Raw genomic sequence first — 20,242 nt, 5'->3', positions numbered from 1 at the left:
AATTATTTTGAATAGTTTCTAAAAATAATATAATCAAAATAAAATTTTAAACTATTTTAATAAGCTACTTTAAATAGTTTTTGAAAATAATATAATACAATAGATAAGGTAGAATATTTTAAAAAGATAAGAGAGACAAAGATATCATGAAATTTTAAAATAATTAAATAAAAATAAAAAAGATATCATGAAATTAAAATAACTACTATCCCTCCATTAAAATGTAAGACATTTTTGAGAAGTTATATGTTTAAAAACGTATGCATTTTTAGTTTTTTGAAATATAATCATTGTCATTTTTTTGAAAATGTCCCTATTAATTAATAACTTTATATTTATTGTAAAATATTTCATAGAAGTAAATATGAAAAGATAGGATTAGTTAGAAAGTAAGTAATTACTTTATTGAGAAATAAAATTTGATTAAAAATGCCTTACATTTTTTAACGGAGGAAGTAACAAATAATTACTTTTTATTATTATAATTAATATAAAATAATGTCTATTTTTTATAAAATCTCTACGAATAATCTCTCTTTGTAAAATTTTTAAACTATTTAAAAATTAGTTATTTTTTAATTTTAAACAAAATAGTCCACATAAATATTGCATAGATTGATGAATGTGAGGATCAAAGACATTATTAGACATATTAAAAATATTATTAGATAGAGAACCATGCTTATTATGAAGCTGTAGCGATCAAATGACCCTGAGTGTTATATAGCTAGTATGTTAACTCATAAAATTAAGCTGATTCATAAACTTTGAATATCATCAATTTATTAGTATATCTTCATGGGGGGAAAAACTTCTCATAATAGTACAAAAAAATTAATTTATACTCCCTTTGGTTCTATGTACAAGGTGAAAAGAGAATTTTTTTGTTATATTATAAGTCACATCATTTATTTTGTGTAAAATAGCAAATTAGCACTTAAATTATAGGTCCAAAAATATTTGGGACCTTAAGTGGAATTACCTAACTAATCTCCACACCAACATAAAAAGAATGCCTTTTCAAGTTACATGAAAGGTCAAACTAGTGGTTTTTAATTTTCATTATGAAATTAGAGAAGACAAATTAGACAGGTGAAATAAAATGAGCGATGAAAAGGGTTAAGTTAAAGGGGTTAGGTTTTTTCACAAATGGATAGGAAAAAAAAGTATTTTGGGTAAAATAGGAAAAAACAATCCCTAAAGTAATAACTTGTCTTTGTGAAAAAAAGAAGTAAAGTTGCACATGCAAGCACAATCATAATTCTCCCTGAAACAATTTAAATTCCATCACACATGCTCCCTGATTCGCCCAAGCTACTTCATCATAATGATAAGAATCGAAAAGACCATCAGTCTTCATGCTAAAGAAGAGACTCTAAATTCTTATGATCAAATTTACCTCAACCAATACAATGCATAGAGGCTAAAATTGAATTGTTCCACTGAACTATCAAGATTCTAACTAATTTGATATATATATATATATATATATAAACATTATCCTAATTAAGGAACTAATCAAATACAAGTGTTTCAAGTCATTTTCCATCTCATTCATTGAAAACATTATTAGACAACTAGATTATACTTATCTGGAGCCATTATTGACCAAATGACAATCCTCTATGACCCCTTCTATTATTCTGGTCATGAATAGTAGAAGAGCTGTGTCACGCTTCAAAAGTAGAGGGTGACCAGCACGGAATGTAACCCATAGTACACATTCACATGAGCCTCAAAATGTAAATTCATTCCATTTCTAAAATAATTTCAGATTTATATTGCAATTTTAGTATTCTTGATATTAATCATTACAACAAAGTTTAAACATTTTTGTAAAAATTTCGACACAACCTCCCCTCTAAATAAACTCTCCTAAAAATTCTACAATACAAGATTTTTCACAAATTAATCAATCAATCAAGAGTTTAGCCCCTTACAACCAACCGACAGCATATATATACCAAAATGAAAGCACTAATTATAACCTATGTAAAGCACCTAACCAGACTCTCTAAAAATAAAATACATAAGCATTTATAATTACATCAAAAGGGAAATTTCAATCTATCCTTCACCCAACATGTCTATAAATTTTCAAGGGTCAGAAGGAGGATTGACGTCAACTAAGGTATCTGAGATCAAAATAATTTTTTTAGTGAATAACGTCCCGACAATAAATAATAGAACATAAATAAAATTAGAAGTTCAAAATAGTTATGTAAGTTAAAGAGACAAAAATTTTCGTAAAAATTTAATAAACTTCATAACAAAATGTCTATAAAAATTCAAATAAAATCTCAAATTATTGAACTATCGTAGCAAATGATAATATTACTTGATTTCAAGAAAGCACATAAATGAAATAAATATTTATAAATAAATTACTGAATAAGAATCAATGAAATATAAAATCATCAAATAATTGAATTCATAACTATAGGGACTTATCAGAACAATTAACAAACGTGGACACACAGTCCACGAGGATAAATAACCAAACACGGCTTGTGCCATAAAAACAGACGTGGACACACACAGTCTACGAGGGTAAGTAACCGAATGCAACCGAGGCCACAAAACAAATATGGAAACACAGTCCACGAGGATAATGCTAACTAAACGCGGCTCAAAGCCATGAAATCAAATGTGAGTACAATGCTCACAAATAACCATCCCTCCATTCCACGTGCGTTGGCTATCGCACGGGATTAGCACCTCCTATAAGCACTCTGCTAGCTAAGTGAACCATGGCACGCTAAGGGCTAACGGAACTGCCGTTAGCAACCAGTGTTCTGTATAAAGTCCCTTTTTAAAATCATTTTCAAACATGTGAGAAAATCATCACTTTCAAGATACAGTTCTCATTCTTAAAATCAAACTCGCATGAATACTTTTAAGCATTAAAAACTTGTCAGAATTAAATTTCATATCTAATGGTCATGCTTGCATTTATTGAATAATCAAAAATTGCTAATGCTAATGAAAAGGAATTTTATTAATCATAAAAAGATATCTCATAAGGGTAAACCATTCATATGCTATGATGAATCGTTTTTCACCGCCATCTGAAAATTTAAAAATGAAGAAATTTAATTAACAAAGTATCCACTAATCAACATAATTATTATTAAAATAATCAATATAACAAAATAAATTGTAATAAGAAAAATTAATAGATAAATTAGTTGGGACACTGTCCACTTACCTGTAGTTTTCTAAATGTACAATGTTTTCCTCTTACCACATTAATCCATTTCCCCCTTCTTCCAAACTTTCTATAGAATATATTAGGGTCTTAATAAACTTCTAACAATGCTAAAAAAATAACTCGCTTCCAACACTAATACATCCTAATAAATTTCAACCTTTGAAACTAAGATTTAAACAAAAGTTTCTCCATGAACATAAATAATTTCTCAATCCACTCAAAAGAACTTGTAGCATTCAAACATCTTATCACATAATCTATCAAAAACTCTCATTTTCAAGAATTCACATAGCAACAAGCTAATTTCACAATTAAATTTCCTTTGCAACTTTCAAGTTAATTCATAAGTCAACAACACATACACCAACATACTTCACATAGCAAAGAAATTTCAGAAAAATGCAAACAAAATAAGCAAAAATCTTCCAATAGGCATTAATCACTAAGCTAATACTAACCTTTTCCTTTTAAATTTCACTTCCCTAAAATTTTTTACACTATCAAATTGTAATCAATAATCCAATCAGTTTCTATTAAAACTCCCACAGCATCATCATCTTCTTTTCTTTGTGTTTTGTTTTGCCAAATTTCATTCCCAAACAACTATCAATCCAATTCAGGAAACAATACTATTCTTCCTCCATCATGCACGATTAGTATATTAATTAAAAGAGAGACAATTTTTGATTTCAACAACCCAATGCCATTACACAAACAGAGACTAAACGATGGAGGGAAGAGAGGCGAAGTTCACTCACCGGCAGAGCTAATGACGCTGGACCAAGGAGAGGGATAAATCAATGTCGAGAAAGTTGCCCCCAACTCACAGCTCGCTCACACGCACAACCCAGCACCATGCAGAAAAAGAGAGTTCGAATCTCCTCACCCTCAATTAGCAGTGACAGATGCAAGAAGAATCATACCAGCACGAAAACAGACAAAAGAGTGAGGAGTGGCTGAGGAAGAGACTACTGAGGAACGCTTCAGTAATATGCAGAACAAGGGAAGGAGATTTCTGATACATCTAAGTCGATACTTGAATAGAGGAGAAGGGGAACGTCGCGCGAGCATGACTCCAACGAGAATGATGGGAGAGCATATTCACCAATGGCTGCAAGCTAAATGAAGGAGGAAGGCGATACTGCAGAGGAAAAGGGAAAGGAAATCAGTGCAGAAATGAGGAAGAGAAGCGCGACATGATCTCCACGGCAACGTCGTACGGAACTCTAACACTTCCCCACCGGCGATGAATCAACGGCAGAGAAGAAATGAGGAGGAGATAGAACCAAGGTTCTGGATCTAAGACATCTCTCCCTCTCTCAGCTAATTGTCCTCGCCCGAGTTCACTAGAAGCAGAGAAGGCAAATATATTCTGATTGTATTGAGGGCAAAAATGGTAATTTCACAAAATTGAACACAAAAATAAAAATCTCTACCTTTTTGCCCCAGCAAGAATCGAATACATGACCTGATGCACTTAACTTATCAGTGCAACTCCCACTAGACCAAGAATCCTTCTTAATAAAATATTTTCAAAAATTAATTCAAATACAATTAAAACACATTATTATATATTTTAAATTTTTAATTAAAATTCTTGGGTTATTACAAGCTGCTTCGACACTGGTCTAAACATTATGGTTGGTGTTTGAGCAGGATGATTAGAATGGCTACCATGTCGATAATTGGTTTCTCCTTCCTTGGTTCTGTTGGTTGTGCTCCCGTCTCCTCAAGCTACCACGGTCCCTGCTGCTACTGGCATTCCTTCCTCCATTGGAACTTTCCTATCCTAGGGTTGGCAGCTCAACACGGCAAACAGGACAGGAGTTGTGCTAACCAACCAAGGAACAATACAGCCAGAGTCATAGATACGGTTACAGGGCATTTGCCTAGCCTCAGACCCAAGTTCGAATCTCTCTTTACAGACTGGACAGTGTGAGTTAGAGCGAAGATGTGCTCGTGTGATCCTAATGGTAGGCATTGCATCGATCGAGGAATGTGAGGCTGGAGGAGGACCTCTGTGATCATTCATAGTCAGTTGTTGAATGAATGCTTCCAGTCCAGGGCCATCAATAAACCACCAAAATCAACAGGCCTAGCATCCCCTCTAGGACCATGAAACATCAAAGAAGGGCCAGAATTGAAAAAATCTTGACTCCATTCAGGAAATAATGCAGTATTAGACCTTTCTCTAACATCAAAGTTTGGGTACGACCCAGCCATTCTCTGCCTCATGACAGCACGCATAGCATCAAAAAGGTAGGACATTCGATAAAACTCTTCCATAGCATTAAATGGTTGAGAAGCATGCACCTCGAGTTCTTGCACAAAGCCTTCATGACAGTAAGGGCAAATGACTTCCCTCCCTTCAAGCGCAATCGAATGTCCACACTCATAACACCAATGTGTTGCTCCACTTGACATGATTTCTTGCCAGACTTCTAAAGGGTAAATCTGCTTCTAAAAGCCTATGTGCTGCACCAAATTATACTGCCCTACATGTAATAGCAACCAATATAAAAAATTTATAAACTAAATATCAATAAAAAGAAAGTTAATTTAGATGATTCAATATGTCAATTGTCTCAGCTAGTTGAATGTTAACTCTTTCTTGACATCCCACTGGATTTTCATCCATGAAACCCATACACACACAGATACACCGAGAGACCAAACCATTATATTACAAAAACAAAACCAAGGCTTCCCATCTCTTGATCTGAAACCTAACCTTGTTACTCAGTCATAGACTTCAATAATTACTACTCTCATCCTTGAAAGAATGTTTTTGTATCCATAGATACTTAAATTGCATGTAAATGATACTAAGATACCACTTCATGCAACCTGACAACAAATTTTATGTGAGTGCATGTGCAAATTATATTTATATGTCATGCGCTAAGGGCAACAAATATTTAGAAAAAGATTCATAATAGACAAAACAAACCATTAATGTACAGGTAGTAACCATTCTCAGCATTAAAACCAGAGAAGCTACGGATACGAAGTTGACCAAACTTTAACTTGTATCATAAGGCGTCAGAACAAATTTGGCAGCTATTACACTACATAAAACACAAGTGAAAAGAGCAAGATAACAAATATTAACTTTGAGCATAAACTTAGCTGATAGGACTAAAAATGACAGCCTTAAAACCAACAAAGTAAAAATGATTCCTTGATGGCTAGTTAACAAGGAAATGCAATGGCTTGTGTGTTGTGCTTGAAAAATGATTGCTAATACGAGGTTGGAGAGAAAAATACGTCCTGGATTGGTTAAGTACATTGTTTTTTTTTTTAATTCTAGTAAGCAACAATTGATTCATCGAGGCATGTAATTTTTCTGGAAATATTAGGAATGTAGTTGATCATATAATGTATGGCAAATAGATATAGCAAGAGGTTTATTTTGTTTAATTTTTTAAGATATTGTATTGCCAGTAAGGAAGATTGTTCAACTTAGGAGAAAACAAAAAACAGGTCTGGATAACACTTCAATAATAATAAGGTCACTAACTCAGACCTTTGACAACTTGAGGTATTGTCACCTAGGCCTTTGAACTGAGAATCAACAAGTCATTTGATCCACATAACAGGGCGGAATTAACTGCAAAATTAAATACAAACGTGATTTTGTAAATAAAAAGGACACTTGTATCTCTAAAGTGAAAGAATAATAGCAAGCAATGAGTATTGACAATAGAACTACATACAATAAACATTGTCTATCTCGCTTTTAATACAGAGAAAGAGAAATCATCTTCAATTGCGGATGCCATATGAAAATTGTGAAAACTTGATCAGTTTCATGATCATAGGCATTTTATGCAACTTAAACTGACCTGGGAACACAGGGATTAGATGCAAAAAGCCCAGCTCAGTGGTTGCAATGGGGTAAGAAAAAAAAAGAAATTATTGCATTTGGTTTCAGTTATAAGCACAACAAAGAACCGTAAGAACGCAGAGAAACAAACTGCTTCGTGTTCATTTGAAAATAATTCATAACCCCAACGAATTAAAAGGAATAATAAACTTCATGCAAAAGGAAAAATGAAATTCAAGCACAAAAAAGCATTCGTTATCAATCATCACTGTCAAAGTCAGTAACCACAACAACAGGTATATAAACAAAAAGAGACAACAAAAATAACAACAACAGGCCAAGTGTAAGGAAAATCAAGTACGGATCAAACCATTGTCTAAGAACGAAAATTTCAACTCAGGGTCTAAAATCGTAAAAACTAATAAAAACCCAATGGTTCTAATTCTAAATGACCAGATAAAGCTCTTCCCCATAGGAAAATAAAAAAAAGATTAAAATGAGGAATCCGCATGAGTGATCCAGTGAACTAACCAGAATTAGGAAGGATATGAGAAAAAGAACTCAGAACAGAAAAGCGAGGGAATGATAGTATGAAGAGTGACCTCTGCAAGAGAGTCTAGAAAGAGGAAAAAGAGATTTTCAAGGAAAAGTGAGATTTTTTTTTCCCCGTTCCTTTTTCTATTTAAAGTTCATGAAAATTTGGAAAATAAGCCGAAGAGGCTTTAGGCTTCTAGTAAATACTAAATAAATAGGATCAACATGTGAGAAAGAGGACGAATACTATTTTTTGCAAGACCACTATTATTATTATTATTATTATTATTATTATTATTATTTTCTAAAAGAGAGTTATTTAAGAGAATTCAATCAATTTAATAATGAAATTTGAAGCATAATCTATTCTATTTATGACTTATAATTAATATCAATTTTATATTTTATGTTAATTAATTAAAATAATAATGAAATTTACTTTCATTTTAATTTTTCGAGTCCAACTAAATAAGAGCTAGTACATAAATCAAACTCATTGAAAATAAATTAAAAATTGTACATCTTGTTTTTACCAACCAAGAATACATTAAATATAATTGTATATATATTTTTTTACCAGAAAATATAATTGTACATATTAAAAAATACGATGTCACACCCCAAAAATTAGACGTGACCGGCATAGGATATATGCACAAACATACATCCCTTAAACCTTAATTAAGCAAACTTTAATATAATATTTTAATTTATTTAAAATGGGATGGGAAGTCATCATAACATTTTTATATAAATAAAAGATTCTTAAACTTTTTTGTAAAAATTTCAACAAAATTTTCTTTGTAAATAGAACCTCTCAAAGTTTCTACAATAGCAATGTACAGTCCAAATCAAAAATGCGAAGCTCTGCTCCTTTACGACAGACAGACAAATAGATAACAGATCAAAATCTTATATACAATTAACGTGGAGCATCTAATCATAATTTTTAAAGCATAACATACAATTAAATATTAACAACCAAAGGAAGATATCCTCAAAATGTCTTCTCACCATTTCAACAATGAGCCCCCTTAGAGGTCAGCAGGAGATAAATCATCAGTTATACTATCTTAGATCAAAAATAATTTCAGTGAATAACTTTTCAAAAATGAATAATTAAATATGAATAAAAAGAAAGTTTGAAATAATCATGTCAGTTAAAAAAAACAATGCTCTTCCATAAAAATTTAATAAATTTCAGCATAAAAGGATTTTATAGAACTTTAAATAAAGTCTTGAATCACTAAATTATCACATCAAATATTATTATAACTTAATTTCAAAGAAGCAAATAAACAAAATAAATAATTATAAATAGCTTAATAATTAAAACCAATGAAATATAAAATCACCAAAAAATTAAATTCATATTTATAGGGACTTATCAGAACAATTAACAAACGTGAACACGCAGTCCACAAAGGTAAATAACCAAACGCGACTTTAAACCATGAAACAAACATGGGCACACAGTTTACGACGATAACTAACCAGACACAACTGAAACCATGAAACAGACATGAACACATAGTCCACAAGGGTAACTAACCAGAGGCAGCTGAAGCCACGAAATAGATGCAGGTATGAGACCCACGAATAACAAATATAAGAACAAAGTTTACGAAATCAAACTAACTAGTCATTGACCATGACGCGCCAAGGACTAACAGAATTGTCGTTAGCAACCAGTGCTTTGCATATACTTCCTTTTGAAATAATTTCTTTTTTTCAAACAAGCAAGTAAATAATCAATTTTCAAATAATAAATTTTTTTTTCAGCATCAAACTCACATGAACCATTTAAAATAATCAATCTTCTAAATATAAAGATTTATAACTAATATCTCATAACTCTTTTACCAATTTTCATGACTGTACTTATTTAATAAAGGGTTAATAAACCTTGTAAAAACAATTTCATCAATCTTGTACATATGTAAATGGAGTTGTTTAATCAACAAAAGTAATCAATGCTAGATATATATAAATACACACACACACATGATTATGAATTGTTAAAAATAATATTTTGATAAAAAGAAAATTTGTTAATGAATTATTTGGGATGTTATCCACTTACCTGAACTTAAGACAATAACTTTTTTTAAACCAAATACCTCTTTCCAAAATTTTCTACCTATATTTCCAACCTTCCATTTATAGAGAATGATTATCTATTATAATAATGTAGTCAAAAATAATACATTTCTCACATTTATTTGTTACCATAGACTAAAATTCTTCATTCAAACATTTTAACAATTACCTTATGTGTATCAATTTTTAAACCGTTCAATCAAGTCCTTAATCCTTAAGTCTCGTGCCCAACAATTTCAAAGCATCAATATTTAAATTTATCAACCTTCTCTAGTTCAATTCCTCATCAACATTAATTCAAACTCAATAAAACCAAATCTAATCTCATCGCAACAACCCAAAACAATTAGTGGAATTATTTATCAAAATTCATGGTCCTTAAACTTAAATTTCAATTCAACCAGCATATATTAAGAATGCTTGTACTAAAAGCTTGCGTCAAGGGAAACACATTGCTGGCAGGGTAGAGGGCAGGCATCTAACATACCCTGTGCAGGTAAGTTTTTGAGTTCTTTGGAAAATCAAAATTAATGATAACATAGACAAGACAGCTTGAATGTCTATTCCTCTAGTAAAAAGATCTGTCATTGTTTCCAAACAAGGAAAATAGGAGCATAAAAATATTGGGACTATATATAACAGACACCATCCACAGGACCGATGAAGCATGAACTAATTCAAGAGATTCATTGAAACAAAAAATCATACAAAGGAAACCATTACAAACATCTAAGGGGGAAAAATTGATCCAAACTACTCTCCAATTTGCGCATCAAGCAAGAACAATGGGGGAGAATCATTTTCTTTTCTCTGTTTTTTTTTCAGTAACCCATTCAATAACCACAATCACATAGATCCGAAACAAGGGAGAGAAAAGGATGAAGGTTAAGCTCATCAAAGAGCAAAAAAGGAATCAAAAGAAAGAATCAAGCTCTTCCACTCACCCACGATAGTAACGATGCAGAGCAGTGAAAGGAAGGAGGAAAGCACACGATGCCGAAACAGGGGAGGATGAAGAAATCACGAGCTTACAGAACCCATAGAAGAGGTGGACGGCACAGCAATGCACGATGCCGACAACAGGCTGTCACAATTGAGGAGGAAGGACGGAGGATAAACGACTGAGCTCTCACTCTCTCCCTTGGTTCTGGAACAATCCGAAATAAGGAAGGACAAGATGACAAGCTTATGCGTGCGTGGCTTTCTATGAAGCTTTCAGCTTTTTTTTTTTTTTTTCCTCCTTAATGTCATTTTGGTAATTTCATGAGGTTGGGCAAAAAAAATATCCACTTGGGCACCAGGAGGATTCAAGCCCAAAATCATATGACAATATTTGACAAGAAAGTTTTCACTAAGCCACTCATACATTTTGTTAAATTTTCTCAAAAATTAATAAAATATATTCAATTATTTTATTATTTACTCTAATTTAATGAATATACTATGGGTTATTTTTTCACTAATTGTTGGCCTTTTTTATAATTATTGATTTACTTGATCAATTAATTATTGATTGTATATTTTAAAAACTCCAAAATTTCAAAGTCATTGCATATGAAATGTATTTATCTTATTAAAAAAATATCTAATTAACTAAATTAAAAAGTGAACGTAACTATAAAGTGTGTAAAGAAGTCACAATGCCACGTGGACAGCAGATAGTCAATGGATCACAAAGATTATGCTGGATCAATGGAATCGAATTATCTACAGACTATTGGCCCAAAAAAAAAAATGAATTATCTGGAGACTCAAGTTGGAGGTGCCCGAATCGATTTTTACTTTCATCTTGGTTGAGAGAAAAAGATTGAGAAAAAAGAAAGAAAAACAGCAAAAGGCTAGTATTTACTTTTCCTCTTGGCAGAGGAGGAGGAAGACGGAGAAACATGAAGGGTTCTCAGAATTTACGGTCTTTCTTTTTTTTTAGCTACAGTTAACCCACCCCTACAAGAGATATAATTTTCCATATAAATTATAAACTTCTTCAAATTGTACTAATATTCCTTTTAATATTAAAATTCAATTAAAATATATAAAAATTTACTTCAATTGTACAAAATTTAATGAATAAATAATGGATAAAAGTATTTTTTAAAAAGTATCTAACATCTTAAATTATTGGTCAAATTATACCCTTAAAAGTAATTAACATCTTTGCCTTTATCATTAAAATCTTAATCTATCAACATTGAAGTTTCAGTTAACATTTTCTAACCGTTAACATTGAGAATTTGACAAAGGCAAAAATGGTTTATTTTAATTATTTTAATTGTAAAATTATTTCAATCAATAGTTTAAAATGTTGCATGCTCCTCAAAAAATATTTCAAATATAAAAATGAACCATTACCCATAAATAATGCATGAGCAATGGATTTAATGGAAATAAATAAGTATGGGGACCGACTTGAAAGCTTCAAAAGTATATAGGGACTTTTTACATTAAGATGTAAATGTAAGGATAAAAAGAATATCTTTCCCTTAATAGAAAAATATTTTTTAGAAAGGAAATGAAAACATACCTATCCTAAATTCCTTCCTACAACCAAATATGCACTTATAATTCATTTCAATAATCTTTTAAGAAAAATTTTGATTATTAGGACCCTTGTGGCCACATCTATCACAAACATAAATTGTGATTTATGAAACCTCATCTATCATTTTTCCCAACCAAAACTATAAAATCTAAACACTTTGCCCTTTAATGTTGATCCCATACATCTTGGAAGCGTTTTACACTATTTGAGGGAGCACCATAACAACACAATCACAAATACTCAACATATATTTCTTCTACTCCTCGTGATTCTAGCAACAAAACCATCATTGAAATAGAACAAACACAAAATGATAAACAAGGGTTATTAACAAAGAGCAAATAAATCAACTGCTTGAAAATGGCCACACTTATGTCCAACAAGAAACCTTAGATTTTGTTGAATGCAACAATGTCACAACTTTGAACATACTCACTGCATGGCTCAACTGTGAGATGTTCCTTAATAAGGGAATCCACAGAGACAAGGTCGTCATCTTCTTAATACCGTAACCAACCGGAACCAGTTTGGCTGCAAATTTGAAACAAAGCATTTGTTCATATCATACATTTCTTTTTAAATGGATCATAACAATGAATAAAGTAAATGAGATGAAATATTCAACATACATGCTCCCCACAGAAGCTCAGGCATCTCAATGGAACGAACAGCCTCTTCCAGCTTCTTCATGTCTGTCTCGTCGTCCCAAGGCTTCACATCAAGCAAAATAGAGGACTTCCCACCTACAAAATGCAGATAGATAATGATGTTACTCACAGCAATCAGGATAGTAGAAAGAGAAGTTTAGTTAACTATAAACCTATAATAACTAAAATCTAAGCGTTAAACTAAATGAACCTCCCAAATGGCAGGACCAGTAGGTGGATTAATGAGTAGATGCTTCATGTACAATAAACTGAAGTTGAAAGGAAGCTTACTCTCTTTCTTCTTAGAGGATTCCTTTTTAGTAGCCTCTCTTGCCTTTGCTGCTGCCTTTTCCTCCTCTCTCTCATCACCAAAGAGATCAAGGTCATCGTCATCATTGAGAGGAGCAGGCTGCAAATACAGAGTAATCCAGTTAACAAAAGTAATTTGCATGATTACTAGTACAGTACAATAATTAGTTTATCCAGGACACCACTTGTTTTTGTCAAGTCTATCACAAAATCTCAAAATCCAAGCAACAGCCTAAGTGTTACCACATTATATTACAATTTATCTCATCAAAATCACAATTTTGGCCTTTCCAATTTTCTCATCAAAACAACAGCCCTTCTAGTTTTGCCAATTGAAGCTATGTTGGACCTTTTAGTTTGCTCATTCTCGCCTGTTTGGTGTAATAATGGAAAAGTACTCTCTTTCCATCGTACCAACTACAAAATGAGATGTATAATATTAACAATTACATTCTAGTAAATTAATCCTCATAGCTTCAATCTTCATATTACTTCATCCCATAACTTTTTCCGTTGCATTTTCATGTGTACTTAGTGCTAGGAAGTAGAGCCGAGAATATGGGTTAGGTTATTTGAGTTGGCCCAAAAAATCGGTTATAAGGGTCGAGTTAGGTTGGAAAAAAATTAGCCCAAATAAAAATAAGTTTTTTTTTTGCCTGGATCATATAACCTATGAACTATATGGGTTAACTTTGATAGGTTAGAGTTGGCCCGTTTAACCTATATTATTTTGTAAAAAAAATTTAAAAGGGGAAAAATTTTGTAGATATAAACCATATATGCATGACTTAGTTAGTTAAATCAATTTATATATTTTCTACAAATATTATAAATTAATATTTTGGTATATTTAGAATGAATCATGAAGGAATATTAAATTGGAACTTATTATTTAGGTATATTTTTTTAAAAATTCATAAAAATAAATTAAGAAAATAAATAAATAAGTTAGCAGGTTAGTCCATTTAACTCACCAACCCTCAAGGGTTGGGTTGAGTTAAAATTTTTTCAATCTATATAAAAACAGGTTGAACCAACTCAACCTGCATTTCTCCCAATTCATATGAGTCGGGTTGGCCCATATTCCCACTTCTATTAGGAACTGAAGAAAGCCTAATCAACAGGCCAAACAAAAAGGAGCCTAAATCCAGTTCATTTATGCACATATTGGCATAATCATTAGCATGTTAACATGGTTGATTAAATAAAGGAAATCAGACCCTGAAAAACCCTAACAAGTAACATAGTCAAACAAATGAGTCCATATAAGCATTGCATAGATTGAAGAATGTGAGGATCAAGGACATTATTAGACATATTAAAAATATTATTAGACTAAGAACCATGCTTATTGTGAAGCTGTAGCAATTAAATGACCTTGAGTGTAATATAGCTAACATGTTAACTCATAAGATTAAGCTAATTCATAAACTTTAGATATAATCAATTTATTAGTATTTCTTCATGGGAAAAAAACTTCTCATGATAGTGCAAAAAATTAATTTATACTCCCCCCTGGTTCTATGTACAAGGCGGAAAGGAAATTTTTTTTGTTATATTATTTTGATAAGTCACGACATTTATTTTGTGTAAAATAGTAAATTGGCTTTTAAATTATAAGTTTAAAAGCATTTGAGATCCTAAATTTATTTTTATATAATGTTTCCCTTTAACTTTTAAAAATGTTGCAATTTAACTTCTATCAGTAATAAAAATTAACTTTAATTATTAATTGAGTAGAAAATAAAAAAGGATTTTGGGTCTTTATATGTAATTTTTGGATTTTAATTTTAATTTTTTATCATCTTGCGAATTAATGACGAATGTAAACTTTTATTAATATTTCACATTACTTGAGAGAAAGAGAGAGAGAGGGGCAAGCGAGAAATATAGAAAAGCCAAAATGAATTGTCTTTCAAAGCAAATGTTTAGGGGAGGGGGAATGTTTTTGAGGAAGGAGAGGGAGTGCATTATTGACTTGAACTCTAACTTTCTCCACTCACCTTAATTATTGAGCAATATATGTGAATACCGATGAAAGCGTAATTATTATATTCATACCTCAACACTAATGTCCGAGGATGCTAGCCAAATATAATCACTATATCTTGTAATAGAATTAAATTATAAATTAATGAATACAATTTATTTTGAAACAATTACTATTTTTTTGAAAAATTAATTATCACGAAAAAATTATCAATGATAATAAAGATTAACATTGTAGATAAATAAAACTTAAAAGAAATTTGGAGCACGAAAAAATAGAAGGATTAACAACAAAATGTATTAAAAGTATAAGAATTTACAATTATATTTTTCTTGAAAAAAATTAAAACTTTCAGGCCTTATTTATAATGAAGGTCTGAATTTCAATGGATTGTGATTGGAACTGGTACTAAGGTTAGAGTTGAAATTGAAGCTTTAAAAATATGTTTGGTGTTGAGTAATATTTGAATGGAATACTTACAATAATTTTATTTTATAATCAATCAAAAATTATTAAAAGATTATATTGGACCTTATTATTAAAAGTCTGGTGAACTCCATCTTGAATTTGAACTAGATTTGGAGAACTATATTTCAAAATTTAAAACTTGAATTGAACTCAAAACCAGATCTAGACAAACTCTTGGAACCAAATCTAGACACCATCAACAATCTCAAACCAATGCAATGATAATAGACAAGTAGTCTTAAAATATAGAAAAAAGGATGTTAAGTAATCATCAAAATAGAAATCTTGAACAGCATAAACAATAGTGAAGAAGTCTCAATCAACACCGAAACTTCAATGGCAAAGAAATAGTGGTGGATGGGAGAGGCAAGAACTCTTGTTTTGACTAAGGAGAGTTCTCAATCAATGTAACGTCTACCACAATAATGGAAAAGGAGAACGAGCAAAGTTAAGGAAAGAAAGTAAAAAGCAATTTAGAGGGAGACAGATGACTTGTGACAAAAACAACGACAAGTAATGACTTGCGATGGAGATGAAGAAGTAGATGGAGGGTGATGACTTGCATTAGTAGTGTCACATCTTCTGCTAGCATACTAGGAAGGAAGAGGTTGGAAGGGCACATTCATTTTTAAAAAATTAATCTCATAATTGATTTTGCAAAACCACACTCAAAACATGGTGGTATTTACTAATCCCATATAAGGAGGGATTGCTATTTGGACTGAAATGCCCATTCCTTCATACCAAACATGAAAAGGTGAGATTACCCAATAATAATCCTAATCCCATCTTCCCATTCTTTCATACCAAACAGGGCCCACTTTCCTTCTCGTGCTTTTCATTTAACCAATCTCCACACTAAAAAAGAAAAAAACCTTTTAAGGTTACATGAAAGGTCAAAATAATGATTGTCAATTTTCATTGTGGAATTAGAGAAGACAAACGAGAGCGGTGGAAATAAAATGAGAAATAAAAAGGGTTAAGTTAAAGGAGTTAGGTTTTTTCATGAATGGATAGAAAAAAAATAGTATTTTGGGTAAAAAAGTAAAAAAAAAAACAATTCCTTAAGTAATAACTTGTCTTTGTGAAAAAAAAAGTGAAATTTGCACATGCAAGCACAATCATAATTCTCCCTGAAACAATTTCAATTCCCTTGCATAGGCTCGCTGGTTCACCCAAGCTACTTCATCATAGTGACAAGAATCGAAAAGACCAGTCATCTTCATGCTAAAGAAGAGACTCTAAATTGGATCAAATTTGCCTTAACCAATATAATGCATAAAGGCTAAAATTGAATCGTTTGACTAAGCTATCACAGATTCTAACTAATTATATATATATATATATATATATATGTAATTAGTATATATATATGTATGTATGTATAAACATTATCCTAATTAAGGAACTAATCAAATACAAGTGTTTCAAGTCATTTGCCATATCATTCATTGAAAACATTATTAGACAACTAGACTATACTTATCTGGAACCATTGTTGACCAAATGACAATCCTCCATGACCCCTCCTATTATTCTGGTCATGATTAGAAAAAGAGCTGCTTCCATACTGGTCTAAGCATCATGATTGGTGTTTGAACAGGATGATCAAAATGGCCACCATGTCAATAGTTGGTCTCTTCATCCTTGGTTTTGTTGGTTGTGCTCCTATCTCCTCAAGCTATCACGGTCCCTGTTGCTACTAGCATTCCTTTCTCTACTGAAACTCCCCTGTCCTAGAGGTGGCAACTCAACACGGCAAATAGGATAAGAGTTGTTCTAAACTAACCAAGGAACAATACAGTCAAAGTGATAGATATGGTTATAGGGCATTTTTCTGGCCTCAAACCCTAGTTCGAATCTCTTTTTATAGATTGGATAGTGTGAGTCAGAACGAAGATGTGCTCGTGTGATTTTAATGGTGGGCATTGTATCGATCAAGGAATGTGAGGCTGGAGGTGGACTTCTGTGATCATTCATGGTCATTTGTTGAATGAATGCTTTGAGTCTAAGGGCCATCAATAAACCATTGAAATTAGCAAACCTAATATCCCTTCCAAGACCATGAAACATTAAAGAAGGCCAAAATTGAAAAAAAATCTTTACTCCATTCAGGAAATAGTGCATTATCAAACCTTTCTCTAACATCATAGTTAGGATACGACCTAGACATTCTCTGCCTCATGAAAGCATGCATGGCATCAAAAAGGTAGGGCATTTAATGAAGCTCTTCCATAGCATTAAATGGTTGAGAGGCATACATCTTGAGTTCTTGCACAAAGCCTTCATGACAGTAAGGTCAAATGACTTCCCTACCTTAAAGCGCAATTGGATGTCTGCACTTGTAATACTAATGTGTTTCTCCACTTGACATCCTTGCTTTTCTGCTAGACTTCTAAAGGGTAAATCTGCCTTTAAAAGCCTATGTGCTGCACCAAATTATACTGCCCTACATGTAATAGCAACTAATATTAAAAATTTATAAACTACATATCAATAAAAAGAAAGTCAATTTAGATGATTCAATATGCCAATTGTCTCAGCTGGTTGAATGTTAACTCTTTTTTGACATCCCACTAGATTTTCATCAATGTGACCCACACACACAGATACACACCTAGAGACCAAACCATTATGTTACAAAAACAAACCACAGCTTCCCATCTCTTGATCTGAACCCTAACCATGTTACTCAGTCAAAGACCTTAATAATTACTACTCTCATCATCCTTGAAAGAATGTTTTTGTATCAACAAATGCTTAAATTTCATGTAAATGATGCTAAGATACTACTCCATGCATCCTAACAAAAAATTTTATGTGCATGCATGTGCAAATTATATTGGGTAAAAGTGCATTTTTGCCTTTGAAGTTTTTTTTTTTGGAGAAGCACCTAGTACCTTAACATATTTTTTGGAGTAAATTTGCTCTTAAAGTAATTAAAACAGAGTATTTTTTTTCTTTTCTATCAAAATTCTAACATTGACCGTTAGAAATTTTCACTGTGCCTCAAGCGTTGACTGCTAGAAATTTGACAAAAAAGAGAAAAATGCTTCAGAGCATTTTTATTTTACAAAGACTATTTTCATTTTACAATCGTCATGCTTCAAAGCATTTCAACAAGATGAAATTTTAATTTATATAAATTGCTTAAATTTCATCCAAAAAATGAAATGAACGCCATGAAGGATAGAAAAATTAATTTAAGTAATAACTTTATTTTGTAAAAAAAGAAACAAATTAAAAAAATATTTTGTGGGTACGTGGAATGAAGAAATCTATTTTATAAGTTTTAATAATGTTTATTTAAACCTTTTGAAAATAATCAAAATAAAAAAATATTTTAAGAGGTTATTTTGAATAGTTTTTGAAAAATAATCTGATGTGATGGATTAGAAAAAATGTTTTAAAAAGGCAAGAAAGACAAAGATATCATGAAATTTTAAAATAATTACATAAAAAATTATTTTTATAAGAAATCAAATTGGATATCATAAATTTAAAAATAACTAATTAATAATTACTTTTTTATTATTGTAACTAAAGATAAAATAATGTCTATTTTTTATAAAATCTCTATAAAATAATTTTTTTTATAAACCTCTAAACTATTTAAAAATTAGTTATTTTTTAATCTTAAACCAGTGGCTCATAGAGGTGTTGCATTTATTGAAGGATGGGAGGCTGGAGGACAACATTATTAGACATATTAAAAACATTATTAGACAGAGAACCATGCTTATTATGAAGCTATAGGAATTGATCAAATGACCTTGAGTATCATTTAGCTGGCATGTTAACTCTTAAGATTTAGCTAACTCATAAACATTAGAATAAAATAGCCTTTCTAACCACCCCATATCTACACTAATTCATGTGCAAACGGTATAAAAATAGGTGGGGGTGGCATGTTTGTAAATAAATAGGTGGTTGTGATAATATCTAAATCAGTGCCTTGCATAATTGGTGTACATATTCATGTCTACATTGATTATAATACATGACGAGTGTAGATAATATATTCAATTTTTTTTAAAAAAATAATTTTTAACATATTTATACCGATTATTATTATTTATAATCAATGCAGTTATATATTCTAATATTTAAAAAAAATTATTTCTAACTATTTACACATGTTATTATTAATAACCGGTGTAATTAGGTGGAAAAATCCTAAGCCTCCCTTCCAATATCCTCTCTCAATAATCAGCTTCTCCTCTTGCAACTGCTCAAGTTCTTGGTCTGATTCTCCTTGAGGTACGTCCTCATCATTGCTCCATTTGCCTCCCATTATGGCTCACTCTGATTCTCCCCAAGGTTTGTTCTCATAATCTCATTGTGAAAAATCCAAAAGCATCGTAGAAAGAAGCCTTTCTACTTTTCTACGTTCAAGCTTCACCAAATCGAAATATTATCTCAACTCTTGCTGCAAACCCTAATTCCAACTTCTCTTTGATTTGTATGACATCCTTGCAATGTTCGGAGGTGGAGATGACGAAGCCTTGTCCTACTTGGTCATCATGTCGCCTTCTCTCCTCAAACTAGCCACAACATTAGGATAAGCTCTGATTGATTCACCAATCCTTTCTTAGTATTTCTTTGGGTGTCATCAATT

The 20,242-nt window shown here is 31.5% G+C and overlaps 1 protein-coding gene and 1 pseudogene across 1 annotated transcript; both read right to left on the bottom strand.

Moving 5' to 3' along the window:
- Positions 1-4,621: 4,621 nt before the first annotated feature.
- Positions 4,622-10,819, bottom strand: LOC129304192 (E3 ubiquitin-protein ligase RZF1-like; annotated as a pseudogene).
- A 1,732-nt stretch (positions 10,820-12,551) lies between these two features.
- Positions 12,552-19,918, bottom strand: LOC129302766 (elongation factor 1-beta 2-like). The gene is given in 5 exon segments (XM_054941650.1): positions 12,552-12,706; positions 12,709-12,741; positions 12,840-12,953; positions 13,149-13,266; positions 19,778-19,918. Coding segments are annotated over 5 exon segments (513 nt in total). The 3' UTR covers positions 12,552-12,599.
- Positions 19,919-20,242: the final 324 nt, after the last annotated feature.

The sequence above is a fragment of the Prosopis cineraria genome, unplaced genomic scaffold (genome assembly GCF_029017545.1).
Source record: "Prosopis cineraria cultivar Desert tree isolate PC_DT_omini unplaced genomic scaffold, ASM2901754v1 PC2, whole genome shotgun sequence".
NCBI classification, from domain to species: Eukaryota; Viridiplantae; Streptophyta; class Magnoliopsida; order Fabales; family Fabaceae; genus Prosopis; species Prosopis cineraria.
The sequence above is the reverse complement of the archived record's forward strand: the minus strand, read 5'-3'. Positions and strand labels throughout refer to the sequence as shown.